The sequence below is a fragment of the Canis lupus genome, chromosome 38 (genome assembly GCF_011100685.1).
Source record: "Canis lupus familiaris isolate Mischka breed German Shepherd chromosome 38, alternate assembly UU_Cfam_GSD_1.0, whole genome shotgun sequence".
In the NCBI taxonomy this organism is placed as follows: Eukaryota; Metazoa; Chordata; class Mammalia; order Carnivora; family Canidae; genus Canis; species Canis lupus.
This window is the reverse complement of record NC_049259.1, coordinates 2,559,052-2,587,032: the sequence shown is the minus strand read 5'-3', so window position 1 is coordinate 2,587,032 and position 27,981 is coordinate 2,559,052. Positions and strand designations below refer to the sequence as shown.

Genomic DNA, 27,981 nt, shown 5'->3' with positions numbered 1-27,981 from the left:
CACTCTTTTCTGTACATGAATTAAATATATTATCTGTCTTTGTGCTGAGTCACGGGATATTCACAGTACAGTGGGGGAAGGGGGGGACTTGAGGGAGACCAAGAGTCCCCAGGGCTGCTCCTGGGGCTGAGGGGTTGGGCTGGGCAGGGGGCTTGTGTAGAAAAGCCGGGCCTGGCCTCCCCTTGGCCTTGTCATTCGAGATTCAGCCAAGTGTTGAGGAGACCTGGGGAATATAACAGGCGTGCTTGGCAGGGGTGGTGAGGGGTGCCTTCTTTGGGGCTGCGGCCCTCATATTCCCAGCCCCCTAGGGCGGGGTTCTCAGGATCAAAGCCTGTGCCTCCTATCCCACCTTCCTCTACCTCAGACTGTGACATTTACACCCTGCCCTCTGGGGAGGCCAGGGGCACAGGGAGGCTGGTGCCAGGACTGGGTAGAGCATGGACTGGGCCATAGTGGCTGAGAAAGAGGGAAGGGCGGGGGGGAGGCTGTGCTAGCCCCAAGGAGCCAAGGCTGGCCTGGCACCAGTTTCAGGGTAACCCTGCATATCTGGGCATTGTCCCCAGGACCCTAGTCCAGGGCTGGCTTATCAGTGCCTGGGCAAGATAAGCAAGGGCCACTCTTGGGAAAGGGTGGACAGGTAGGAGCTTGGGTCAGTGAGTGATCTACCACCTGTCAATTTAAGGCAATCCCGTTCACGCTGGGGAGATGGGCAGGAGCCAGCTGAGGTGGCAGGAGTGCAGCGGGTGGTACCAAGCCACCTCTGGACTCAGTGGGGTACCCAGCAGCATACGGGGCTTCTGGCCAAGAGTGGGGAATGGGGACAGGATGAGGAAGTGGCAAAGAAGGGATAGGCTCCTACTCTGTTGCTCTGGGGACACCCTCCCTTTGGGTGGGGCGGTGGGCTTTGGCACACACACTGGCACCCAGGATTCCGGGGTCCTGGACAAGGTGCCATGTCACTTCCTGCTCTCAGAGGGGAAGAAAGTGAGTGATGAGTGGGCAGGCAGCTCCTGGGTGGGGAGGCATGGTGGTGCCCATGTTCAGGGCTCAGTGCTCAGCCTGGCACCTGGATTCTCCCGTCTGTGTGGGTCCCACGCTGCTGCCCGAGCACCTCAGGGTGGGAAAGGGTCTGAGGTCCCTCCCTGCCCCCTTCTCTCCTCCTGGGAAAGCAGCTCATGCCCAGTGCCAGGGCAGGTGACAGAGGGGTTAATGTCTGGGTGAAGGCTGCAGGGGAGGCATGTGCGAAGTGGAAGAGAAACAGCCGTGGCCGGCAGAGCTGCCAAAAGGTCTTCTGGGCCAGCCACCAGCCCTGGCTCCTCTGTCCGCCCAGAGCCACGCAGACCCCATCCTGCCTGCGGTCGTGCTTGCTGTGACCTCTCGTCCCTGGGGCCGCAGCAGGGTGGGCACGGCTCAGAAGATGCTCTGCCTCCGGCTCTTCCCTCGTCCTGGAGAACAGAGGGGTGGGGGTGGGGGTGTGCTGCAGAGAGGAGGCTGGGCAGGCGGTGCCCCGGGGGCCAGGAGGGAAGGGCTTTTTCCAGTGCTATTCTGATAGGGCCAGTGAAAGTATGCTCTCGGAAGCCAGTCGGTCCTGGGTTCGAATCCCATCTTTGTTACTTACCAGCTGTGTGAAATTGTGACCTAACCTCCCCTGTACCTCGGACTCACTGATTATGAAATGGGGAGCATCGATAGTACCTATTCAGGGCACCTGGATGGCTCAATCAGGAGAGCCTGTGATGCTTGATCTTGGGGTCATGAGTTTGAGCCCCACGCTGGGTGCAGACATTACTTAAATACACACACACACACACACACATACATACACACAAAGTACCAACTTCAAGGGTACTTTATATGAAATAAAGCACTTGTCACATCTGAGGCCATCAGCTGTTCTAGAGACAAGGTATGGTTCTCCCAGGATGGATGTGAGAGAATTCAGAGTTTGCAGAGAGAATGTACGAGAGCATGCACCTTCGCCAGGGCTTTGTCAGGGTGGGGGCTGAGGAGGGACACACTGGAGGAGGAAGCCTGGGTCGGAGATAGGGAAACCAGCCCCTTCCCTGCGCCCCATGGAAGGCCAATGTCGGGGAGGCCCTGCTGATTCCCCACTGCAGGAGGGGCCGCGGGGCCCCACCTCTGTTCTTAAAGGGGGAGGAGCAGCCTGCCCTAGCTCCTCTCATGGGGGGGGGAGGGGGGTGTAGGGGGGAGGCACGAGCCCCTACCTGGCTGCTGGAAGGCCAGGCCCCGGTAGCCTGGGTCCTTCTGGAGCTGGATCTCCTTCAGGGAGAAGATGGATGCCGCTGTGGTGAGAGAGGAGACAGGCAGGCAGAGAGCCAGGTGGGTGCCCCCACACCCACAGAGCACCCCACCTGGCCGGGCAACCCCCTTCATTCAGGACTGGCCCCGGAGCACCTAACTGGGCTTTCGGGAGGCTTCTTAGATCTTACAAGTTTTGCCCATTGTTGCAGATGGGAACACACGGAGGCAAGTCCTGTGCCCAAGGCTGCTCAGCCGGACCAGGGCCACTGGCCTCTTTGTTCCCGCTCTGCCACCCGCACCTGCTGCCCCCTTTCTTTGGTTCTGGGGTGACCCTGGCCCCTCCCCCAACCTCCAGCAGACACTCACTATCTTCAAGCTGGTGCACACGCTCTCCCAGAGACCGGAAGTAGGGGTGACTCAGGGCCGCCTCGGCTGACATGCGACTCTTGGATTCGTACTGAAAGGCACAGGGTGGGCTATAGGGCCCTGGCTGGGGGACCCTGGGGACCCCTCTGCGCAGTGCAACTCCCACATGAAGTTAGATGGCCAGAATGAGAGGGGCCTAGGTCTAACCCAGGAGCCCCCAGGGTCTGCTGCCAGCTTCCACCTCCAAGCCAGCCTGAGGCCGTCTCCCCGCTCAGCTCCCAGGCCTCCAGCCACCCAGAGAAAACCAGAAATGGGACTTACAGAGAGTGACCTCCTTTTGGGATGGAAATAGAGAGGCTAAAGCCACCATGATCATAACGTTAACGACAGCAATATTAACGTGTAACGCCGACAACTACCCTTTACGGTGCGCACACTTCAAGACAGGCACCATACCAGGCGCCACGATCTCAATGTGTCCTCATGACCGTCTTATGAAACAAGATTCATTAATTCTTCTTTGCAACCGAGGAAACAGGAGCCCAGGAAAGTTCTACAACTTGCCCAAGGCCACACAGCTCACACGTGGGTTTGAACTGGGAATTGAGTTCAGGGTGTGTCCGCTGACACACTCTGGGTGCAAAGCAGTGCTCCTCCTGGGTCTGCGGGTGGGGTGGCAGGGTGGGGCACGGGGAGAGGGGGAGCGGGCAGCACAGAGGCAGGCGGGTGGAGGGCCCAGGCGGGGTCTCAGGCCTCCGTGATTGGGAGGCGGCGCCGGCCCGGGTGGGGGGCCCAGCACACTCACCAGGAGGAGGCTGCTCAGGAGGTGGAGGCCGTCAGTGTCCAACCTGCAGGAGGAAGGAGCTGGCACAGGCCGGGCCTGGCCGGGGGGGGGGGGGGGGGGGGGGGGGGGGGGGGGGGGGTCGGGGAGGGCGAGTGCGGGCACCTCCAGCTGCAGCAGGGCCGCCAGGGCGCGGGGAGGCAGCGCTACCTGGGAGCGTGGCTGATGAGCGGCTGCGGCAGGTACTGAGGGAAGCTGTAGGCTCTGAACTCGGACAGGGCCATCACGCCGGGCCACGTCTCTTCCGTCGGGGTCCCTGGGGAGGGGAGAGCGTGTGGGAAGGGCACAGTGAGGACTCGGGGGGTGCAATGAAGGAGGTGCGGGCGGAGCGTGGTGCTGCCGCGGGGACCGGGGATGGGGACGGGGAGCCCCTCTTCCCGGGCCGTTGGGCGCCTGGGCTGGACGGAGTTCTGGCGCCCCGTGGTGGCGAGAGGGAGGGAGCGGCCGGAGACTGACCGAGGAGTCGGAAGATGAGGTGCAGCTCCTCCTTGACCGTGGAGCCGGGGAAGAGGGGCCTCCCCGTGGCCATCTCGTAGTGGATGCAGCCCACGCCCCTGCGGGGAGCAATGGGCAGGGGCGGCGTCAGGCTGGGCCTCCCCGCACCCGCCCTTCCTCGGGCGCTCTACCGGGGGGCGCCCAGGATGCCCTGCCTTGGCGGCTCCAGGGGTCCCGGCTCTGGGGTGGGCGGCCCAGTCGGCCACAGGGCCTCTCTCTCTGGGGCTTTCTCTGGGCTCTAGGGCGCTTGAGCTCCTCCTCACCCCGTGGAGTTTGGGTCTGCACCCAGGCTGTCTCAAACTCTGTCCCTGTGTGCCCCCTAACTGGAAGACCAAGTCCAGAAATCCCTGGCCTTGGGGACCCCCTGGCACAGAACACATTGGCCATTCACCGGAAACCTGTGCTTTAGCTTTAAAATTGGGCTGATTTGTCGTCGTTTTCGTTCTATACCAGATCATATGCGCGTCAGTTGTAACACAAATACAATCTATCCTTTCCAAAATTCTCAGTAGCACCGATGCTTCCTCGTATTTACTGTGGAAGCCCTCCTGGACCCTCCCGTAACCTGCTGGGGAGCCCTGGGGGGATATTTCATAAGCAGAGCCTCGGGGGGGGGGGGTCTGTTTAGAGCCAGGGGAACCCTAACGTAGTTCAGACTTAATTCTTTAACATCCGGTTCCTGCAGCAGGTTGTCACACGGCTTCTAGTCAAAGGAGGTTAGGCCGTTCCTTGCAGAGGGCCTCGAGGCAGCAGAAAGGAATGTGAAGGTACGGAATCCCCCTCACCTTGGTCCCATGGTGCTCACTCACCACATGTCAATGGGGGTGGAGTACTCCGTGGACCCCAACAGCACATCCGGGGGCCTGTACCACAGGGTCACCACCTCATTGGAGTAGGTCTTCGTGGGTACTGACTTGGCCCGGGCCAGTCCTGGGGACAGACATGCCACTGAACCTCCCATGTCCCTCTCACAGCACCCATATCCTGAGGAGGCTCTGCCAGAGATGCCGCACCCCCACCCCAGCCCTGGTGGGCTCTGGCTCTCACCAAAGTCAGCCAGCTTCAGCTCCCCCCTCTCACTAATGAGCAGGTTCTGTGGTTTCAGATCTCGGTGCAGGATCTTGCGGCGGTGGCAGTAGGCAAGGCCCCGGAGCAGCTGGAACATGAAAATCTGAGGGAGGAGGGGATGAGAAAGGTGAGCAGAGGTGAGTTTGTCCCACCTGGGAGACCTTCTCTCTGCCCATGGCTTGGAGGGGTGGTGGGGTACCTGGAGAGCTACCTTGGTTCTCCACCCACGCTGTGCCCCATCCTGGATGGGCTCCAACCATCCCAGGGAATCCCATTCACAGGAGAGGGCACCAGGTGGGTGGTAGAGAAGAGCTCTCCAGCTCGGGAGCTGAGGGGGGGGCCAGGAAGGGCCAGGAAGCCCTACTGTGTGTGGAGCTATGCACTTGGTTCTTTTTTTTTTTTTTTAAGACTTTATTTATTCATGAGAGACACAGAGAGAGAGCCAGAGACACAGGCAGAGGGAGAAGCAGGCTCCATGCAGAGAGCCTGACACGGGACTCGATCCCAGAACCCTGGGATCACGACCTGAGCCAAAGGCAGATGCTTAACCACTGAGCCACCCAGGTGCCCCTGCACTCGGTTCTTTAACAATGACCAGAAGAGGTCATTCATCCCTTCGAGCTTCTCCAGAAGCCTCCTGTCATCCTTGTGCCCATTTGACAGATGGGAAAACTGATGCTCAGAGTTGGAGAGGGGATTTTCTTTTTTGAGGGGATTTTATATCAACAGCTGGGTGGTGAAAGAGAGTGTGTGTCTGCACTGATAGGGAAGGGTGCTTAACACAGCTCCCGGTAGTCCCTGCATGGCAGTGACCTTGCACGCCCTCATACACATGAAGGTCTGAGTAGCCTCAGCAGCTGGGACCCTGGTGGTGAGAGTGGGTTCCCATGCTGAGCTTGAGAACAGATGGGTACTGAGATGGGGCGCCTGAGGGTAGGCGGCCCTTACGGAGCCCCTCACCTTGACATTGTGCATGCTCATGAGGTTTCCGCAGTGGTCCAGATACTGCTTCAGGTCACTATCCTGGAACACAGAGCCTGGCTCAGCCCTAACCTGTCCTGACCCCTGGCCGGAAGCCCCTCCCTGGGCAGGGCCCAAGCTCTGAGCTGTCCTTAAACTTCCCTGGCCCACTCTTCCATGGAAGCATCTGAGAACCTGATTCTAAAACAAGGCCTGGGCGGCCCCCACCCTTTTCCCCCACCCCCACCACAGAGGGGAGAAGCCGCTAGTCCCAGCCCAACTCACCAGGTACTCAAACACCAGGGTAAGAGACCGTTCCGTATGGATGAGGTCATGCAGAGTCACAATATTGGCGTGCTTTAGGTTCTTCAGTAGAGACACTGTGGGGTGACAGGCCCACCTGGGTCCCTGGGGCCCCACATACCCCTCACACACTCTCCTCCTGGGAGCAGTCCTAGGAGCCCCCACGCCAGCAATGACCCTCAGCCCCCCAGGCTCCCACTGGGGCTCTGATTAATGAAGCCCTCCTCCCAGGAGCCCCCAGGGGTGCAGGACCCTGGGATGCTATACCCTCTCGGATGGCAGTGCAAGGCGCCCCCTCCTCATGCTCCAGCCGGATCTCCTTTAGGGCCACCAGGTTCTCCGTCAGTTTGCTGCGCCCTTTGAAGACTGTGGCATAGGTACCCTGGGGACAAGAACCCCAGCAGCACCAGCCACACTCAGGGCCCACGCTCCTCTAACCAGTGCCCTCCTCTTGGGCCTCTGCTTGGGCTGTATCCTTCCCCCTTCTTCTCCTTTCACGGAGATTCTGGGTTTGCTCCAAGGCCCATCTGTGACTCTGTCCTTCACTCCTCCCTGTTCAGAATGAACTGTCCTTCCCATGAGCCCCCAGCAGGCTAGGTGCCCTTCTATTGTAACACTCATTGTGTTTCTGCTCAATGTTGGTGTTTACAGGTAGGTCTCCTTCCTGGCTTCCTAGAGGGAAGAGGGCTGTGTCTTCCTCCTGTCTATAAACCTTTGCCCACCACAAGGCCCCAACACAGAAGCAGGGTGCAGTGGTAAGAGAAACCGCTAATGGCATACAGTGTTTATTACCATGTGCCAGGCACTGCCTAAATGTATAAATGTTATTATAGTCACCTATTCTGATCTCATGACAACTCCAGAAAGCAGAGCAACTACATCTCCATTTGACAGAGGAAGAAACTAAGGCACAGAGAGGTCACCTAACTTGCCCAAGGCCACAGTGCTAGTAAATGGTGAAGTAGGGATTTGAATCCAGAGAAATACTTGCAGAAAAAGAAAAAAAAAAAAAGACTGGATTATGCCCCAGAGCCCACGGGCCCCATTCCATCCTCATGTCCTTCTTCTTGAGGACCTGGGACCCCTCAACACCTGCAAAAGGCTGGGCCAGATTGGACAGCCAAGATGGTATGCCTATACGGGGCGGGGGCAATGAGAAGACAGGACAGGGTGTGCAGGGGGAGAGTCTGTCCCTGCTCCTAACTGGCCTGCCCAGTCTCTTACCTCCCCCAGTTTGTCCAGCTTCACGTATGTTTCCAGTTTCCCAAAGCCAATATCTGACTGAGAGGGAAAGACATAGGGTCCTATGAGCTGGAAGGCTCCAGTAACCCCACATACATGATACCCCCCAATCAGCTTCCAGAAGGGAAGGGAACGAGACCCCCTGTCAGGGGGAGGGAACAACAGAGGCTAGCAAGGATGAGGGCAGCCACAAATCCTAACCCCGTGATAAAAGTGGTCCCCGAGCCTTAACAATACAGATTCCTGGGACCCACCACCTGGACTCTGATTCTGTAGGTATCTGGAGTGGGAGCCAGAGTCCATGTCTGCAAGATGCTCCCAGGGAAACATTATAAGCAGCCACGACCGGAAAGCACATGCCAGCTGCTCTATGGGTCTCACCACGGTGGGGCTCCAGCCCTGGGGAGGGCGGGGGGGGGCTCACCCAGGGAATGGACGTTGACCAAGGAGCACAAGCATGTGAATCAGCTGAGGCCAGCAGGTGGCACCAGAGGCCCACAAACTGCTGCAGGCCTCAGCTGGACCAGGCAAAACTGAGGTGTCCATGCTGGGGAGAGAGGGTGGTCCACCCTGGTGACCTCTGACCCTCCTGGGACTCACCAGGGATGCTCGGCGGGACATGCGGCTGAGTGGTTTGGGCAGGTCTGGACTCTCCAGCTGTAGCTTCTGCAGGAATTCCTGGGGTAGGCGGATGTCCATAGGCAGAGACAGCCTCTTACTGATGTCCTATATTAGCCGGGATGAGACGGGGACACCAGTGTCTGCTCCGGGTTACCTGGTGCTGTAGGACCCTTGCTTTTCACCCTGGGGCTGGCATTCCCTATAGAAGCAACCCTAGCAGGGCCAGACCCTAGGCTCACAGCTGCTTCAAAGACATGCTGAGACATCTGTGAACACCCGGGAGTTGCTGTGTGACCTTAGGAGGTCCCCTCCCCTCTCTGGGCTGCAGTATAACCCTCTATAGAATGAGATTCCTACGGACATGAGCCTATTTTTCTTACACATGGGCAATGCCTACAAGCCATAAGAACAGTGGCCAAGGGCAGCCCGGGTGGCTCAGCGGTTTAGCTGAGGACCCAGGATCGAGTCCCACGTCGGGCTCCCTGCGTGGAGCCTGCTTCTCCCTCTGCCTGTGTCTCTGTGTGTGTCTTTCATGATTAAATAAATAAAATGTTTAAAAAAAAAAAAAAGAACAGTGGTCAAATTGTCCAGCCCTCGCTATACCAGGACTGCTCTATGCGCTTGGGGTATATTAGCTTGTTTAATCTTCATGATGACCATTTTAACACAACGAGACTGGTATGCGGAGGTTGAGAAACTTGCTCAAGGTCACAGAGCTGATCAACAGCAGAGCTGGGATTTGAACCCATGAAGTTGGCTCGCAGGCCACCGCCCTCCTTGGGCACGCGTGGCTGGCGTGTCCTGCTGCACCCACAGGGGAGAGCCCAGAGCCCCTCACCTCCATGGAGAAGCGGCGCTGGTTCTGCCGCCGGTACTGCATGCCAGGGGACGGCTGCCCAGGGTCCTCCCCGCTGTCTGTCGGGGAGAAGGTGCTGGTCTCTGGCTGGGGGTCTCTGCTGAGAGGCCCGAGCTGCAGATCTGAGAGGGACAGGTGTCAGCTGCCCACCCAGCCCCTCTGTCCCCGGGGGGGAAGGGAAGGGGCAGGGACCTGTGCAGGGCAGGGGGGGGGGCCCAGAGGGGCAGGGGGCGGCCAAAGGGGTGCGGGGGGCAGCCGGAACCCTCACCCTCATTGCGTCGATTGTGTAGCTGGTTGAACTGCTCTGTGAACTCAGTCAAGGACTCCTCGATAGTCTCGGTGCGAGGCACTGACAGGGAGAGGCGGCGCTTGAAGTTCTTCATCTTGTTCATGGTCAGCAGGGGCCAGGCAGTGGGGCCTGAGGCGGGGGAGCAGAGAAGAGCAGGTGAGAACGAGGCGTCAGGCCAGCACACACTGGATGCGAGAATTCCGAGAATTCCGAGGTCTTGGTCTCCCAACTGCCCATTGAGCTCTGGGGCCCTGCATTCGGGAGTTGGGGTTGCATCTTCCTCACCAAGGTTCAAGGACCTCGCCCTCCTCCTCCCTGTGGACCCCGTTCCCCCCGGACACTCCCCTCCACCGCCCCTGGGAAGGTGGTCACACTATGCATTGGTCAGTATAGCAAAGTACTGCTCATAATGATGTGCCAGCAGCATCCTGAGGGCCTCACCAAAACTAGACAGTAACCTGTGAGCTGCTGGAGGTCTAGAGAGTTCTCAAAAGAGGCCTGGAGGGGCAGGGAGTGGACCAGAACTTGGGCCAATAGCTCTTTACTAACTTGTGTGTAAGAGCTTGAGTATGTCAACAGTCGGTAAGCCTTACTGATTGACGCCCAGAAGCTGAGCATCAGCTTGGCCTACAGCCTCTGACGTAATCTGGTCCAAACCCCACTTCATCCTGATACTGACCCCTGGAGGTCCCTCTCTGGCTGGCCCTAGGTCCCTGGATGACGGGAAAAGAGAGGGGACAAAGGGAGGGGATGTGTGCCTCTGAGCTGGCCCAGCCCCAGCTCTCCAGCTGAAATATGGGAGGTCGGGAGCTCGTCTCAGGGGAAACACAGAAGTTTGCTGGAAAAAGAGGGCCCCAGGGACAGGAAGCCGAGCCCCTCTCACGCCAGAGCCCTGATGGGGCAGGGTGTCCAGTCGGCAGGGTACACAGTGAGGGAGAAGGGTGGGCTACTCTGGTCCCCTCAAGGCCCCTTCCCTAGCCAGAAGGGGCTCCTTCCCTGAGGCCCCCCAGCCCCCTTGCCCTCTGAGTGAGGGGATACCCTGCTGGCCACGCAGTTAGACTGCTTCTTCCCGCAGACCCTTCCTTCTGTATCTTGCCCTGAAAATCCACCTCCTTCCCCAATCACCCCCAACCTCCCTCCATGATTTCGTAAGCTCGCCATGGCAGCCCCTCACCTTGCTCTGCCCATATCTCCCTGCTCCCAGGAGAGCAGAGACCAAGAGGCCTCACAAGTGCCCCACCGACGCCAGCCCAGAAGGCATCCAGGGCCAGCCCTGTGATGTGAGGGGGCCACCCTACATCCTCTCCCAGCGTTTACCCGAACCCCCGGCACAGCCCATTCCCAATCACTAGCCAGTATCCTGTTGCCAAAGGAGGGGGCCGCCAGACCCCTCCTGAGTCCTCCCAGCTGAAGGGATTATGGGTCAGCGAACATGTTTGCTTTGCTTAAAGATCATCTTTCTGTCCTCAGCCAGCCTGGAAAGGGTCCCTTCCCTGGGCCTGCAGGCTCCCGGCTGCCCCCAAATGCAGCTGAGCTGGGGCCCTGCAGCGGCCCTGAGCCAGAGACTGGGGAAGGCCAGGCCCTCCTTCCTCAGGCCAGTGCCCCTCGGAGTAGAGGTCTCGGGTCTGCACTGCCAGCCGAACCCATCTCTGTCAGTGGGCCCCGGAGTGTCAGTTGAGCTCAGCAAGTGAGGACTAAGTAGCTACTGGGGCAAGCACTGTGCTAGGCACTCACAGTGGAGTGAAGTGCACTCCCTATTTTCCAGGAACTCAGGGGCTGGTGGTGCCTCCTTTGATGAGAAGGTATCAGAAGCTCTTCTTCCAGCTTCCTTGCTGGGCTTTTCCCAGCAGCCTTCGACTTTCCTGATTCTCCATCCCTAAGCTCATTCCTGCCAGCCAGCCTCAGTGGCTCCTCCATGGCCTTTGTGGGGTCGGGCCTGATGTCTGTAGGACTCATAGACGTGAAGCTCGCAGAGGGCAGTCACCCCGCCTAACACTGTAGTGTGCACCCAGCCAGAGGCCAGAGGGCATCCCATAATGGAAGCTTCGTGACAGTGGCAGCACACGGGTTCCAGGGACAAGAGGACCTAGAGATGTCCTTACCTGTTCCTCACATCTCCCAGCATGACAAGAGAGTGAAGATGTCCCCACTGGACAGGTCGGTTGTTTACAAAGTTGGCTGAACATGCGTAGCACCAGGGAATATTTTTAAAAATTCAGATTCCTGGGTCTCACTCTCAGTTTCTGGAACTGAGGATGGTGACCGGGAAAACGAATTTTTAAAAAAAGCATCCCCAGTGATTTGGACCTGGAGCCATGGTGAGAAGCATCTGAGGTCTAGGTGAGGGATGACAGTCCACCCAGGTTTCCAGATTGCCCTCCTGTGCTGAGAGGGGGAATCCTCCTAACTGGGAAGATGCAGGAGGGGAGAAGGCATGCTGAGCGGAGCAGAAGCTCCCCCATCCCCACCCCCACCACTCAGAAGGGGAAGAAATGTCTGCCCTGCAGACTCATGGTCATGGTTCTCCTAAGGCAGGGGTGGGGTGGGGGGGGTGGGGGGGGTGGGGGGGGAGGCAGGGGAGCCAGGCACTTGGCTCCTTCGGGTCTGAGCTCTGCCAAGAGGGACTAGTCACGCCCCCTTCTAAAAACAGGGCTCCCCCATAAAGCCATCCTGCAGTCTAGGATTTATGGGATGGCATGTTGGGTTTGTGTTTAGGAATCCACCAGTAGCTGCCATAAATCTTACATCCTTGCTCTTGCCTGTGGGGGAGGGGGGCCCATTAAAAGCCTTCTAGGAGGGAAGCCCCCAGTTTCTGCAAAACAGAAGAGAACCAGCCCTGAGTGGCACCTGCTCCTGCTGTCCCCTTGGCTCCTCTTAGGAGCCAGAAGCCACCAGCCTGGGCCTACTGTGAGATGGAGGGTGGGCTGGGGAGCTGGAAGGAGGCTGAAGCTGAGGACGGCTTCTCAAGCAGGAATGTAGGGCCAAGCGGCGCGGAGGGATGGGGACCAGCTGTCCTCCACCCACTCAAGAAATCCAGAGGAAGTGGTTGTCCCTGTAGCAGGAGGGATGGAGGGCAGATGTAAGGATGGACTTTCTGATGGTGACAGAGGAGCAGGCGGCAGGGGTGGTGACCAGAGCAGAGAGTGGATGCCTCTCTCCGCTGGGGACAATCGGGGCATTGAACCCGCCAGGGTCTTGGGTGTGACAGGGCAGACTGAGTGGTGAATGGTCTCTGTTGTTCCCGAGCTCAAGACATAAGATGGCTCTGTCACTTTTCTCTTGAGAGAATCAGCTCTTCAGATTTGGGGGTCAAGGGAGAAGGGAGACAGGAAAAAGGCCTGTCACCTTGTTGCTGTCTGCCCCTCACCCCCATCTGGAGACAGAAGGGCTCAGTGTGACCCAGCCCGAGGCCAGCCCAAGGCTGGGCACAGTGTGGCCTTTGTCCCTGGGCCAGGGAGCCATCTGGGGCTGTCCTCGTGCAACTGGTGCCAGGGGAAGAAGGAGATGGGCATCCAGGGATACTGGCCTGGCCAGGCCGGGCTGGGGGATGCTGGACGAGAGGGCTGCCCCTCAGGAGCCGGGGGCAGGTCCCCCATGGGCAGGCCTTCCCTCCTGCCGCCCCGGCTCCCGCCAGGTAGGCCCGAAGGTCTCAGCGCACGTCCTGCCGCTTCCTCCCGGGCACACGGCCACCAGCCCAGAACTTCCTGCTGGTGCCAGAGGAGCGGGCGGGCCGGCGGGAGGAGCCAGGCCAGGAGGAAGCTCACGCTTGCCCAGAGGCCACTACGTGCGTGCCCGGTGGGGAAGGGCTGAACTTCTGGAATGTTAGCGGGAGAAGCCCTTACAGACCCGCCCTCCAGCCCCCTGCTGCCCACGGGACGCGAGGGACCGCCTGACCTGCTCAACATCCGCAGCAATTTCCTGGGCGTCACCAAGCGCACGAACTCCGGGACCTCCGGGACCTCCGGGACCTCCGGGACCTCGGGGACCGAAACATGCCTCCTTGCCTCTCCTACCGCGCTCTCCCCAGCCTGCCCTCCCCGGTCTTGGCTGCAACAGCCATTTCCAGTTCCAGGCCTTTCCCCCCGAACCCCCAATAAAAAGCCAAATTCATACTTTGGTGCCACCAGTAGCAGGGCTGGATGGTGACACTTAGGTTCCACTTGGCTTATATAATGTCTCTTAGCTTCGGCTCGAATCCTTCACTTGACAATTATTTATTAACAGCTACACATGCCGGGCGGGCACTGCTGTAGATCTCGGGAACCCGCGGACAAGAGAAACAGACGTGGGCAGCCCCGGTGGCGCAGCGGTTTAGCACCTGCCTTTGGCCCAGGGCGCGATCCTGGAGACCCGGGATCGAATCCCACATCGGGCTCCCTGCGTGGAGCCTGCTTCTCCCTCTGCCTGTGTCTCTGCCTCTCTGTCTCTCATGAATAAATAAAGAAAATCTTTAAAAAAAAAAAAAAAACAGACATGATTTCTGCCCTCCTGGTACTTACATTTTAATGGTGGGGAGCAGCACAGACAAGAAAATAAATATATAAAATGCACAAGATGTTAGGTGGTGCCAAGTGCAATGGAGCAAAATAAAGTAGCAAAGAAAAATGTGGGGTGGGAAGGCAGGATGTTGCGATTATAAACAGAGTGGTCAGGGAGTGGACCACCTAAACAGGTGGACGGGAAAGTGACATTTCAGGAAGAATTCCAAGAAGGTGCAGGCAAGGGAGCTTGTCATGCGGAATGTAGGGGAAGCAGATCAGCGCAGGAACGGGAGGTGCAAAGGTCCTGAGGCAGAAGTGAGTTTGGAATGCTCTGGGAACAGCAGTGTGGCGGTGGAGGCAGCCATAGGGGAACCCAGAGGAGACTGTGTCAGCCCCTCACAGGGAACACGAGGGTTTCAGCAGATGAGTCATGTGATCCCACTTAGATTTTAACAGGCTCCCTCTGGATATGGTGTTAAGAACAGACTGTATGGGCAAGGAAGGAAGCCTAGTCAGAAGGCTACTGTAGAGATCCAGGTGACAGATGGTGGTGGCCGAGACCGTGTGGGAGCAGTGGAGGTGGTTGGTTTCGGGATATATTTTGCAGGTGGAGAAGCCAAAGGGATTTGCAGATGGAGATGGATTTGTATGTGGGGTGTCAGAAAGGAGTCAAGGCAGGCTCTGGAGCGCTTTGGCTGGAGCAGCTGGAAGGATGGCCGCACGAGGAACACTGGAGCGGAGGTCCGGGAGGGAAGACCAGAAACTAGGTTTGGGGCAAGTGTTTGGCGTCCAGCGGACGTCTTGGTGCAGACGCTGGGTAAGCTCATGCGATGCATGGAGCACGAGGACGGCGCCAAGAGATGTTAGCCCTTCTCTCCTCCTCTCTCAAGCTCCTGCTCAGATGCAAAGATGTACCGGAAAAGAGGCCCCAGATAAAACTCATCAAACATGCTCCACTTACAGCCTACGAAGTGCTCTGAGACCCCCGATGGAAAAGGGGCAGGCACCAGCAGGCCTGACCACCTGACTGAGAGGGAAAGACTAGGTGGGCAGGGTCCCACCACCACCACCAGACTGACATGACTTGCTGGGGCCACACAGGGCGGGGACCCCCGGCCTCCTGGCTGACTGCTCTCAGCCCCAGAGGGGAGAAAGCCCCCATGGCAGGCCAGGTCAGCCCACACGCCGTGTCCAGCTACAGACACAGCCTGCTGCACGCCCCCTCCCTGCTGCCCGGACAGCCTCCTCCAGGTGCCAGACCTGCCACCTGCCCTGGGTCTGGGCCACCTGCCAGGCCCGGACTGGGAGACTACAGAGGCAGAGAAGGAGGTTGCCAGAGCACCCAGGGAAGCAGGGCAGCAGCCTCCACCCCACAGAAGTGAGACTGGTATAGAGGGCGGGGGTCAGCTTCCTCCCTTAATCTCCAGGGAGCCAGGCTTCTCAGCAAACCCCTCTGACAAGCCTTTGGCCTTCTCCCTGAATAAAGCCTCAATTCACAGCCTGCACCCAAGGTCCTTCGATCCAACCCCCTACCTCCAGTGCCTTGGGTCTCCCCAGTCCCCACAACCCAAGCTCGGCTCCAGCACTTGCATCCCTGCACACAGTTCAGGCCAGCTCAGGCCTGGGGTCTTCCAAGGCTTTCCTGAACCCCCAGGGCCCCTGCGCGGCCCCCCAACGGGCACAGTCCAAGGAAGTGCATCATTTCACAGGGCCACAGGGAGGACTTCTCAAGCACGTCTCTGGGAGGGGGGGTGGGGGTGCCCTGCTCCCTCTGCCTGGTGCTGGGGACATACAGCAGAGGCACGTGGTGAGCACCTCCTGGGTTCCAGGAACACATCACCCACTTTTCCGAGTCCTTCTTCTGCTTTTTTACTGTTTTCTTTTAGATCTGTCTCCCAGGGCCCAGGGGTAGAACGTGAAGGCTCTAACTCCCAGCTGCCCACTCTGCAGCCCAGAGGGTCTGAGCCTCCGTCTCTAAGGCCAGTCCCTGACCAGGATCCTTACCATAGGACACCCTCTGTTGCCTGCTCCCTGCCACCACGTCGGTCACTCTGCCACTTTGGGCCTTTGGGCAGGATTCGAAAGAACAAGAGGCCACGGCTGACCAAGTTTGCAGACGTCATGAGCTGGGACTTCAGAGACACTCCCTCCTCCCAGTGAGGACTGAGCCTCAGGGAGCCCTGTAGATACCATCTCTTCCTTCATCCTCCAGCTGACCCTGCCCAGCACAGCAGCCCACAGCGTGGGGTTTCCATTTCCCTCCCTTGAGACAAACTTCAGGGGCAGTCAGTCAGCAGAAGCCCGGAGCCCTCATCACTGACCTCACCCTGCCCCAGCTCCGGCCTGGATGAGAGGCTGCAAGCCTGGGGCCTTCTGGGTGGCCAGAACCTAGGAGCACAGAGGCCTGCAGCCGTCCTGCCAGTAAGCAGATGCTTCCCACAGCCTCTCTTTGGAATGCAGGAAGCAGGCGGGGATGGCCTTCCCGGAGCCTGCAGGGCTAACCTGCAGGATGCGTGGTCAGGAGGTGAACTGTCTGGGGCTCAGGGCTGCCCTTGCTCTTTGGGCAAATGTGCCATTTACCCCCGCAGAGTGCCACCTGATGGAAGTGTCCTATAATGAGGGCCACATGCTGGCCAAGCCTGCTTCCCAAAATTCTCTGCTGTTTGGAATATGGAAGAAATCCCAGCTCTCCCCCTTACCAGCGCTGTGACCTGGGAAAACACCTCATGCCTTGATTTCCCTGTCTGCTAGATGGGGATAAGAGCTAATCCCAGATCCAACTGCCAAAAAGCTACCACACTTAACTTTCTTGGTCACTTTCTGATGGGGTCACTCCCCTCTTTAAAATCCTTCCATAGAACACTGCCCTCAGACAAAAGTCCAAACTCCAGGGCTCAGCAGACAGAGCCTCTTGTATTTTGATCTGTCTCCTTCTGGGGTCTCGGCTCTCACCCTTCCCTCCCTGGAGGGTCCAGTGTTATGGGGTGTACTTGGCATTCCCAGAGTAAGCCACACTCGTGCCCCGCGGCTTTGCATGTGCCGTTCATTTGGCCTGGGATGCCCTAAGACCACTACCAAACTCAACTCAAGTGTCACTTCCTCTGGAAAGCCACACATGACCACACCTCCTTTCTATAGGTAAAATGGGAGGCTTCCTCCTTGTGGCTTCCAGACCAGCCTAGGTACACTTGTCATACACGGTCTCAGTGTTTTTAGGTTTATCTCCCCAGGCCAGCTCCACTCTGAGTACTAGGTCTTGAGCACACCTGGGGTGGGCCTGGCCCTGCCCTCTTTCTGGGCACACCAGAGCAAGGCCTGTGGTCTACTCAACCAGCCCCCAGGCCCCCAGACATTGTTCTTCCTTGGTTCTCCTGACTCTTGGTGGGAGCAGGAACATTAGCAGGATGGGTGGGCCAGGGACTAGGGGAAGCCAGCCTAGTGCTCGCATCTTCAAGGCTTCAGAAACGCATAACGTCTTCTAAGAGGCCTTCTGTGATGACTGCCACTTCTCCTCTGGCCTGAAAGCCCACTGGCCCCAGCCTATGGCATCCTGGACATCCCCAAGCAGAGAGTTTGGCTCCCTGGACTGTACCTGTTCATGTGTCTACTTCCTCCCTGGTTTGCCTGTGAGCTTGTTAAGAACAAGGACAGGGTCTGACTCATCATTACACCCCCAGGGCCTTGCCCTGAGTGAACCCTCAAACGGACAGCAAGTGAATATCTGAAAGCTGTGAGTTCTGAGTTCTAGGGCCTGTGTGGAGACAAGAGAGCAGCCAGGAGACGATCAGTTACCCACTGGGCTCAAAGCCTCAGCTCTAACCTAACCTGCCTTCTCTGGCCAGCTCTCGGCTCTGACGGCGGTAGGGGAGCAGGGAGCCACTGAGGCATAGGGGGAAGCTGCCTGCCCAGCAGCAACTCTCTCAGCGAGGTCTACAGAGATCTCTGCTACGGCAGATGATCCACAGTGAGGATGGACTGGGGATGGGGAAAGTCCTAATGCTAGGTTTCCACCAAACACCGTTGAGTCAGGGCCTTCCTCATGGGCTCCCATCCCTCAGGGGCAGATTCCCAGGGCCTCCTAGGTCAGGTGCACTACGTGGGTTAGACCTTGGCCTTGACCCCTACAGATGATCCCCCCTGCACATCCTGACTGCCCACTCTAGCCCCACACCAACCCTGCTGATGCTCACTCTGTTGCTCTCTTTTTGGCTTCCTAAGGCTCAAAGAATGGAGGCCCATGTATCATCTTCTGCTTTTTCTTTTTGACCTTTTGGGAGGCTCTGGATTTACAAAAGTGATAAGATTGAGCAAGGCGCCCTTCACCAGCTCTGGTCCTGGCCGTGCAGAGCATCCCAGACCAGAGGCTGCAGCAAGGGGCAGTATAGGCAAGGCCTGTCCCCACATGGCCCTGCCTTCAGACCAGGCGCGCCTCCCCTTCCAGGCAGAGGGGACCCTTTCTCTGCTCCTTTTAGCAGGCTCCATATAAGACCCTCAAGGAAGTTCCCTCAGCCACCTTGCCCAGCATTTTCAAAACCCCAAAGTCTGGAACCTTTTCTGAGGTCTCCCTTCAGTCCCAAAGGAACCAGCTCACACCTGTCTCCTCTCCTCTGCGCTTAAGCGCAGAGGCTGGTGCCCACCATCTTCCGCACAATGAAACAGAGGAGGGGCAGCCCCAGTGGCTCAGCGATTTAGCGCCGCCTTCAGCCCAGGGCATGATCCTGGAGACCCGGGATCAAGTCCCACATCAGGCTCCTGGCATGGAGCCTGCTTCTCCCTCTGCCTGTGTCTCTGCCTCTCTCTCTCTCTCTCTCTCTCTCTCTCTCTCTCTCGGTCTCTCATGAATAAATAAAAAAAATCTTAAAAACAAACAAACAATGAAACAGAAGAGAAATAAGGCATATCAAGTTTGCCCACCTGCTAGATCTCTCTCGTCCATACAAGAAGCCCAGCTTTCCTGGTGGTCTGTCTTGGGATCTTTGTTAACATCAAGTGTGGCATCCCTGGGGACTTCTCAGTCCCAGGAGCAGGGAGGGCAGGACAGGAGGCTTTCCCAGCATCTCTAGTCTGTATTCCTATTTATATTCCACTCCCAGCATCCTCCCCTGCCCCCTTCGGTAGAGCCCACCTTCCAACAGGACCCCCACCCTGCCAATGTTCTCCAACCTTCAGGCAAGCTGGCCTCCTCACCTCACCATGGCTTCCCTCCCGCCAGGTTGGGCCTAGGCAGGCCCCTCAGCCCAGACCACTCCCACTCCTCCCTGCCTCCAGGGCCCCCTCTGAGAAACCTCTGAACATCTCACCTGGTCCAACTCTTTGGTGCTGGTTTCTCCTAGGCACTCACTCATTCCATGAGTACCTGCTCAGGGCCAGCCACCATCCTAGGCTCCACGTCCTGTCTTCCCCTCCCTTGGCCTCCTGGCTGGACTCCTCCTGCTTCTCTCTCCCTCCCCCATCTGCCAGACTCACTTCCTCTACCTGACAACTCAATGCTGGCCCTCTCCAGAGTTCCCTCTCCAGCCCTCTGTCCTTCCCCTCCACACACTCTTCCTGGTGATTTCACCCTCTCCCGTGGTGGAAACCACCAGCCACGTGCCCATGACTCCAGACCCACAGCTCTGGCCCCAGCAAGCCCCAGCATCTCAATGAGCGGGTCCGACTGCCTGCCAGCAGGGCCCTGCCCTCTGGATGCCCCGGGGCGGGGGGCATCTCACACACTAGAATAAACCTCACTGGGCCTGGAGGGAGCAAATCGTTTGACATGTGTTTTGAAGTGAGAAGGGCAGACAGACGTGTACAACTTGTCAAGCTTTATGTGCGCTGCACATACACATGCCACACACATGCGCTTATATGCGTGCACTTATTAAACAGGAACACCCCGGATAATCCAGAAAGATAGAAGATACTGTGAGAAACTCTCCTATCTTCTTGTTGCTAATTTGCATCCTCCAATACTTCCATAATGGCCATTCGTTGCTTATGTTAAAAGAAGTAACACTTCTTTTTAAATGAAAAGAAAGTATTTTTAGATTGAGATTCCAAAACTCTTTAGTGCAAGCCTGGGAGAACTATAATTATCTCAAACAGGGATTGGCAAACTTTTTCTGTAAAAGGCCAGATAGTCAATATTTTCAGCTTTGGGGGTCATGCAGCCTCTGCTGCAATCACATGACCCCCCAGGTACCCAGGGACAAGATGGAAACAAGGGAGTGAGGCTGTCTTCCAGTAAACTTTTACTCGTGGACGCTAAAATCTGAATTTCATGTAATTTTCAATGTCACAGAGTATCATTTTCTTCTTTTGAATTTTCCCCAACCATTTAAAACTGTAAAGATCATTTTTAGCTTGCGTGCTATATCAGAACAGGCTGGATGTGGCTGAGAGCCCTGCCTTACTGAGACTTGCCCCTGAGCATCCATTGCCTGAAGGGCATCTGAATCCAGCACCCATTCCTTTGGGAGGTGCTTTTTCTCCTCTTATCAGGCAGTGGGGAGGCCTTCCAGGGTTTCCCCAGCCAGGTGGCAGGAACTGGCTTTGCGGGCCTCAGCTGGGGAAAGCCCTCATCTGTGCTCTGGAGTTCGAAAGAATGGAGGTGGGGTCCTTCCTGCAGTCTCAGAGCACAGCTCACCTTAGCAGCAGGATTGGCAAAAGCTGGAACCACAAACCAGTAGTCTTGGATGGAGCTTTAGAAATCCCTTGGTCTGTGCCCTCATTTTTCAAGACTCAGAAAGGGAAATGACCTGCCCAAGGCCACTCAGGTTGGAGCAGCAGAGCTGAGATCAGAAGTGAGGGCTAATGACTGTGACTTCAATGCTCTTTTTGCTCCACTGGGGGCTACGAGGACCTGCCCAAAGATAGCAGTCCCTGCATGGGGCAGCGTTACCGGGCAATCGGCAGCCCACTCAAGGACCACCCTGCCCTAGGGAAGAACCAATGTTGGGTGTGGCCTCAGCCCAGAACATGGCACCCAGCCTAGCCACAGTGGGGCGTACTGGCAGCTGGGTTCCACACCAGGTACAGGCAGGGGGCTCTGGGACCCCTCATCTGGCCTACATCCCATGCCCTACTGGCAGAGGTGGTCTGGAGACCCAGCACTGCTCACATTATGAGGGATACCCTTGGGCACAGAACTTATCTCCTACCTGCTCTCAGGCACCGAATCCTGCCAGGATATGGGGGAAAGACAGAACAGGGCCTGGTCACCCAGGAAGGATCTCCTTTAGGGGCTAGAGGAGATAAGTAGTCCTGCTTTCTGAAGGGACCCCCATGGGCAAGAAAGGGTAGGCTTCTTTAGGGAAGCAAAGGTGTAAGGGCAGACATTATTCTGGAGTTTTTTCAGAACTTACCATAATAACAATAAAATGCAGAAGATCCTTGGAACCAGGGTGAGTAGAAACGTTTTAGGAATAGCTCCCTTCCCCATCTGAGGCCTGATTGTGGTTTCTACAGGGACCGGCTAGAGGCCGGGCTACTGAGAACCACCAAGTGTGGCCCAGTGACTCCATTGGCCACTGCCCCTCGCTAATGACATGAGGTGAGGCAAAAAGCCAAGAGTATCACGGCCACTGTCTCCCTGACATCCTCACGAGCACAAGAAATAATACTCCCACTCTCCCCATTGTCTCAGTGAGGAAACAGGCTTGGGTGAGCAGGGTCCTGCGCCTGAGGCAGCATTTACTCACCAGCAGGGGCAGGATTAGAGTCAACCCTGAAGTTGGTAAACTGCCCCCACTTGTGCTGAACAGAGGACAGGCACTCGCATATGAAGAATGAATGAATGCACCAGCTGATTAGAGAGTTGCCTTGTCTGTCTCCTCGCTTTCAATTCCAGGGAAGACTTACTTAATGTCAGTAGGTAGGGTGGGGGCACAGGGTGAGACCTCAATCCACAGTTCCAAGAAAGAGGGTCTCACCACCCACCCGTCCCTTCATAAGTTCTGGCCAATGTGTCTGAAACCAGGGCACCCTGTCTTACCAGGGACACTCACGCCTACAGGGAGCTTCAAGACCCTTTTTGGTTGCAAGCCAAACCTCATACTTGCTTCCCTACCCCTCCTCCCCTGCAGATGAAACTGGTAAGATATCAGGAGCAGATGGGCTCCCTTCAAACAGGAGTCCTGGCTGAGAATTGCCTACAGCTTTCCCTCTTCTTGATCTCCTGGGGCACCACTGGCCAGCTCTTGGCAGGCCCGGCCCTAGCTCTGCGGTGATCCTGGGCCTCAGGCCCTCTGCCTGAACCGCGGTTAGCTGGCCTTAGAGCTGGGGTCACCGGTATGCATGTAGCCGTGGGGACCAGGACAAGATGGGACTAACCACAGGGAGCTCCCACCCCCTGGGGATGGCAAAGCGCCCACTCAGCAGCGAATGCCAGGAGGGCAAAGGGACAGGGTCCAGGGCCAGGGAGAGAAGGGGTTAGGGCAGGACACAGGGCTACAGAAGAGAAATGTGACTTGTTCCCAACGAACGAACAAGGTGAAGCTAATCAGGTGAGTTTGGACTGGGGCCAGCCACTCCCTCACAGACGACAGAGCAGAACAGGAACTGCAATTCATTAAGTAGCCCGTGAGGGTCTTCTTCCCCCAGGGGAAAGAGGCCTTGCTGGAGGCCCCCAGGAGCCGAAGGCTGTTGGTTTTCCAACTTCCAGTGCCCACCCGGCTCATGCTGGAAACTAGAGGGCAGAGTCCCCACAGCACAGATTCCTAGTCCCCTTCTAGCAGGTTTCCATCCATCCTTTCCAGGATGCTTAGGGCCCAGCCTGCTGGGATTAGGAAAGCTTGCCTCGGTCTCTATCCCAGAGCCAGGCATAGTGTGATAACTGGGAAATTTCCTTCCCAAATAACCATGCACAATTCAGCTAGCAGTCATCGAGCATCTGCTACATGCTAGGCGCTAGGTGTTATTTCATTTAGTTCATCTAACAACCTACAATGATCCCCCTTTCACAGATCACAAAACTGAGGCTCAGAGAAGCTCGAAAGTCTGCTGGGGAGAGGAGGGTTAGCTAGTATGTTCTAGACCTGGATTCCAACAAGATCCTGGTTTGCCCTCCTCTTTAGGTCTCAAACTCAGGGAAGGGAAGGAATTGGGAGGGATGGGTAGAGATGCTGGATAAAAGTCCTAAACAGGGTGACCCCAGAAAGAAGAGGCATGGTTGCGGTAGAAGGTGAGAAGACCAAACATGGCTCTCTGGGCTACAGCACAGGGCATGTTTGCCCCGGGAAACAGGAAGGCCCCAAGCCAGAGTTTGGATCTATAGAGAAAACAAGTACGGCCCTAAAGGCAGCATCATGTCCCCTGGGACCTAGGGGTTGGCTTTAGAGGAGGCGGCTGGATCCGATGAGATCTCAGACCAAGAACCTACTTGTTCCTCGGATGTGGTGTCTTCTCTCCTGCCACCCTGGCACAGAACAAGTGAGAGCCTCCTTACGTGGAGCACCACACCCATCCATCCCCCTTTCTCCTGAGGACCAATGTTGAACCAGAGAACTCCAGAGCCGGCCAGGATCTCCCCTGATGGGGCAGGGACTGTGAGCAGGGAGCTGTGGGCTAGATCCCACTTATATGAGACTTGGGGAAAGTTGGTCTCTCAGAGTCTCTCTTTCCTTGCCTATCAAGCGGGATGGTAATACCCACTTTATGAAGCAGTGTAACCCACTGTTTGGCACCCAGTGGATATTCTATAAATGGTAGCCACTAAGGCATTCAGAAATCAGATGTAACTTACTGAAGTCTATTCTGACTTTGGAAACCCCCATAAATATGGGAAGAACGAGGGCTCCATTCTCCTGGAGGGGCATGGGCAGCCAGCGGGGAGAGTCCCAGGAACCGAACAGGCAGTGAGGCCGCAAGGGTTGAGGGGAGGCGAGTCTCACTGGCTGCCTGGGAGACGGCTGGGGCAAAGTAATCTGAGCCAGTAGCTTTGCTGTGGCAAGGTGACCCTCTCTCCAAACCGCCTTCAAGATGCAGACCCAAACCCAGAAGCCAATGTTGCCTGGGACCATCCCTGCCTCCCCTCAAATGCTAAGCAACGTTTCCCAGCCCACTCCCGAGGCCAGACTAAAGGTAGGGGATCTCCGTGGGTGAGGGTGCCTGTCAGCATCCTCCGGGATTCTGCTGCCCCAGCCCAGTGGCCTGGAATGTGCTGTGTGCCCATCTCATAAGGTCCTGGCCATAAGGGGCAAGCTCGTGCTGGGAGTGAGTCACAGTGCCCAGGCCGCAGCTGGGGAACTGCTGAGGGTTGGGCTGGGGGTAGAAAGGAGATTCCTGGGGAGCTGACCCCCACCCCTAACACAGCCCTAACTATCCTACCCCTGCTGTCAGGAAAGGGTTCAGAGAGCATTAAAGAGGCCACTGGTGCCTAGGAGGGTGCTGACCCCACAGCACAGAAAATCAGGCACTGTCTCAACAGCCCGACGCCCACAGGGCCTGCAGACAGCTCCAGGGAACCCCCGCCTCGGCAGCCAACAGGGAGGGAGAGGAGAGGCCTCCGGTCCAGACCCCATTTCAGATTTCAGATTTCAGATTTCAGATTTCAGATTCCTGATCCTCTCCCCCTTCCCCCGCCCCCCAAACAGCAGGATCCTCAAGCCACACGGCGCAACAGGCCCCCGCCCGCCTCCCAGCGCCAGGTTAACCCTTTGCCCGCTGCTGCTGCTGCTGCTGCTGCTGCGGGGTCCCGTGTCCCGGAGGGGGTGCCCGGGGCGGCTGCCACCCCCAGGCCCCGGCCCGCGCGGCGCGGCTCACGTGTCCTTCCCCCTCCACCCCGGGCTCTGCCTCGCGCCCTCCCGCCCGCCGCTCCGCAAAGTTCGCCGGAGCCCGGGGAGCCCCTGGGGGCGCGATCCCGCCCCACGCTCGCGCGGGTTCCGCTGTCACGGAGACTCCCGACCCTCGGCCTTCCCAGAAGGAAGGGCGATGAGAACGCGCCCGTCCGGAGCCTGGGTGGAAACTTTGCTTCCTGGGGTTCAGGCCGGAGCCCGCGGGCCCAGGGAGTCCCCCGGGGGCTCCCGGGGGGGGGGCGCGAACGCAAAGCAGCGCACCTGCACCTCGCGAGGGGCCGCTCGGAGCATCCCCCCGGCGGGGGCCCACGCGGCTCGGGGTCCCGGGTCTCCCCGCGGCGCCCCGGCTCTTCCCTCCAGCCGCCCGCCCCGGGGCCAAGCGCTCTGGCGCCTTTAAGAGCCGCCCCGCGTACCTTTGCTCGGGCTCCCCGGCGCCGCGGCCCCCCCGCCCCTTCCCCGGGGCGCGCCGCCCGCCCGGCCCTCCCGACCCTGCCCGGCGCCCGCGGGACTCACCGCGCGTGTCCTGGGGCCGCGGGGCTGGGCGCCGGGTCCGCGCCCGGGGCTCGGGGAGGCTCCCCCACTCCGGAAAGGTGAGCGGCTCCCCGGGGAAGCTGCAACCTGAGCTGGAGGGGAGGAGGAGGAGGAGGAGGAGGAGGAGGAGGAGGAGGAGGAGGAGGAGGAGGAGGAGGAGGAGGGGAAGGGAGGGTGCAAGAAGGTGGGGAAGAGGAGGGAGGGGGAGGAGGAAGGGAAAAACCGGCCCCCGCCAGAGTTTTTCACGTGTACAAGTTGACTCCTCCCCCGTCCCTCCAGCCCTGCCCACAGCCGCTGCCAATCCCCAGGGCTCCCTCTGCCCGGGTGCCCACCCCTTTCTCCCACTCTGGGAACCAGGGTCCAAGTGCCTCTTCCGGTTTCATTCCCAGGCCTGGCCTCTGCCAGCCTTGTGGGGCTGGCCGGGAGAGCCTTGACTAGGCGATGAGCCCCTCTGGATCGGAGCACCCCAGGACTGGAGCCAGACCACCAGGGGTGATTCGCTGACAGTGCCTCTCTCCAAAGGTAGCTTGCTCACCTTCTGAGTCTGAGCCTGGATCCCAGCACCTGGCACCCCAGGAGCTTATGCGCACAGATTCGCCCTGTTGTGGCCATATTTCCCTTTAGGGTTCTTGGCAACAGTAGCCCCGGGGCTCTCCCTCTGCCTTGTCCGGTGGGACTTGTCACTTATCTTTTGGGACAAAGCTCCCACCTGGTTGACCCCACCTCTTCGGGGCCTCCATGAAGCTTCACTTTTAGCCATCACCCCCACTTACTACCCTGAAAGGTAATTCAGTTTGTTCTTTGGAATTCAACCCCTCAGGCCAACTGAGGATCATAAAACAACAACAAAAGCCTTAACAGATTAGCTAGTGCTGGTCCAGCTTTCATTTTACAGAAGGGGAAACTGAGGCCCAGGAAGGCGACTGGACTGGCCCAACGTCCCACAAAGAGTTAGTGGCCAACCACGATTAGGACCCAGGCCAATGGTCACACCCTATAACTTCAGGGATCTGAGGAAGATTGGGAAGCAGTGAAGGGCACAGTGGCCCCATCTGGGCCCCGCCCAGCGCTGCCTCCTGGTGAAGACCATGAGGACAGGTGGTGGTATCTCTGATCCTATGGGTATCAAACCAGAGAGGTCTGTGTCATCGGCCTTGCCATGGGGCATGCCTCTGTAGGCTGGGGGCCCTCATGGTGTCTGTGTGGGTGGGGGTGTTTTAAGGAGGGTGGCCCACGGTGTGGATGCGATTCCTTTCCGGAAGACCTGGGCCTGAGGTCCCACTCTCAGGGCCACCATCTGTCCTCTGACACCAGCCTACATCCAGCCTACAACACAGGATCTCTCCAGACTCCAGGAGGACTGGAGATAGCCGAAAGAAGGAAGACCTTGGGCCCTCGCAGGAGTGCAACTTGTGGGTAGTCAGTGGGGGCACCATACAAAGGGCCTCCCAACTCCGCTACCTCTGTTTGCTCTGCTAGGGCATACAGGCACATGCACTTTAGAAAAAGAAATTTGCCTAGTGTTGAAGAGTTACAAAGAGTAGATGGATCCAGGGCCTCCAGGCTCTGAGGATAGCAAGACGCCTAGCTCCACATGTATGATAATTAACACAGGGGACACAGAGGCAGGGAAGGGACAGAGAGGGCGGGGGAGAGGGTTATGGCTAAGGAACTGTGGGTACTAAAGGATTTGAGAGAACAGGGCCAAATGGTAGAGTTTCAAGAAACCAGGGCAATGGATGAGGTCAAGAGGTCTCAACAAAAGTTTTCTGAACATCTCTTACATCCCAAACAATAGCCAGGACGTTGGACACAAAAGTTAGATGGAACATAATCCCTCAAGAAGCTCACAGTCTGGGCAGCCCGGGGGGCTCAGCGGTTTAGCGCTGCCTTCGGCCCTGGGCCTGATCCTGGAGACCCGGGATCGGGTCCCACGTCGGGCTCCCTGCATGGAGCCTGCTTCTCCTCTGCCTGTGTCTCTGCCTCTCTCTCTCTCTCTGTCCCTCATGGATAAATAAATAAAATCTTAAAAAAAAAAAAAAAAAAGAAGAAGCTCACAGTCTAATGGGATAGGGCACAAGAGTCAGGATGTTCTAGGATCCAGGTTAGGGCTGTGGCTGCCTGGAGGCGGTGTTCTGCTGCTTGAGCTGAGGGTCTCGGTATGAGAGGACAGTGGAGGGCAGGAAGGGGCTTCTGTTTTCCCAGGAAGGGTAACACCTTGCAGAGATCAGGGGTGAGAGGCCAGAGCTTAGAGTGGCTGGGGCCAGAGGTGACATCATAGAGGGAGGCAGGTGCTGTTCTAAAGACCCTTCTAACATTTGCTGTATCCTGAAACTAGAGGGTGATGTGGGACATTTCAAAAGAAAGAGAAATCACCAGGTCTGTGACGTAGGATGATCTCTGGGCAGCCAAGAGGAGATGGCACATCTGGAGATGGCAACCCCAACTATAGGCTGATCCTGGTGAAGGACGATGCAGTCCTAGACTGGGGCAGTGGCAGCAGAGAAAGAGCAAGGAACCGACATGATAGGAGCCAGGAGCTCGGAGCTTTGTGCCTGTTTGAGTCTAGAAGATAAGGGTTAGCAAAGAATGGTAAGATTGGCACCTCTGGGATGATAGACCAAGCTGGAAGCTTCTTAGGGATGCTTTGATCCATTGAACCTCCTTTGATTGGTGGTGTGACCTTGGGTAAACGACCTAACCTTTCTAAGCCTAGTTTCGCAATCTGTAAAACAAAGATACTAAAATCCGTCTTGTGTGGTTGTATATATTAAAGATAACATATGCCAAAGGATAGGGCTTAACTCTTAACAGGGATTCGATAAGTAGTAGATGTAATTACCGATGTTTGTCTTTTCTACAAGCATTTGTTAAAGATCTGATACGTGCCA

At 57.5% G+C, this 27,981-nt stretch overlaps 1 protein-coding gene across 5 annotated transcripts; it reads right to left on the bottom strand.

The window, feature by feature from the left end:
- Positions 1 to 3: 3 nt before the first annotated feature.
- On the bottom strand, positions 4 to 27,296 carry CDK18 (cyclin dependent kinase 18). Of its 5 annotated transcripts, XM_038586030.1 has the most exons (17): positions 27,149 to 27,296; positions 25,073 to 25,182; positions 9,283 to 9,432; positions 8,997 to 9,136; positions 8,138 to 8,263; positions 7,520 to 7,576; positions 6,563 to 6,677; positions 6,278 to 6,372; positions 5,993 to 6,055; positions 5,012 to 5,135; positions 4,774 to 4,894; positions 3,926 to 4,023; positions 3,620 to 3,725; positions 3,434 to 3,476; positions 2,629 to 2,719; positions 2,226 to 2,280; positions 4 to 1,445 (listed from the first exon to the last, which is right to left on the bottom strand). In XM_038586030.1, exons 3-17 carry the CDS (start codon positions 9,404 to 9,406, stop codon positions 1,055 to 1,057), a joined length of 1,749 nt encoding a protein of 582 aa, XP_038441958.1. In that variant the 5' UTR covers positions 9,407 to 9,432; positions 25,073 to 25,182; positions 27,149 to 27,296; the 3' UTR covers positions 4 to 1,054. The 5 variants fall into 5 exon arrangements, with proteins under 5 accessions (XP_038441958.1, XP_038441961.1, XP_038441959.1 ...); XM_038586033.1 differs by lacking the exon at positions 27,149 to 27,296 and having other exon boundaries at positions 25,073 to 25,259; XM_038586031.1 differs by lacking the exons at positions 25,073 to 25,182; positions 27,149 to 27,296 and adding an exon at positions 24,821 to 24,977.
- Between the last annotated feature and the right edge of the window lie 685 nt (positions 27,297 to 27,981).

Coding starts and splice junctions, on each gene's coding strand:
- CDK18 (XM_038586030.1), bottom strand. CDS start 9,406: ATGAACAAGATGAAGAACTTCAAGCGCCGCCTCTCCCTGTCAGTGCCT. Junction 9,137..9,282: donor ACACAATCGACGCAATGAGG/GTGAGGGTTCCG, acceptor TGTCCCTCTCAG/ATCTGCAGCTCGGGCCTCTC. Junction 1,446..2,225: donor CCTGGCCTTCCAGCAGCCAG/GTAGGGGCTCGT, acceptor TCTGTTCTCCAG/GACGAGGGAAGAGCCGGAGG.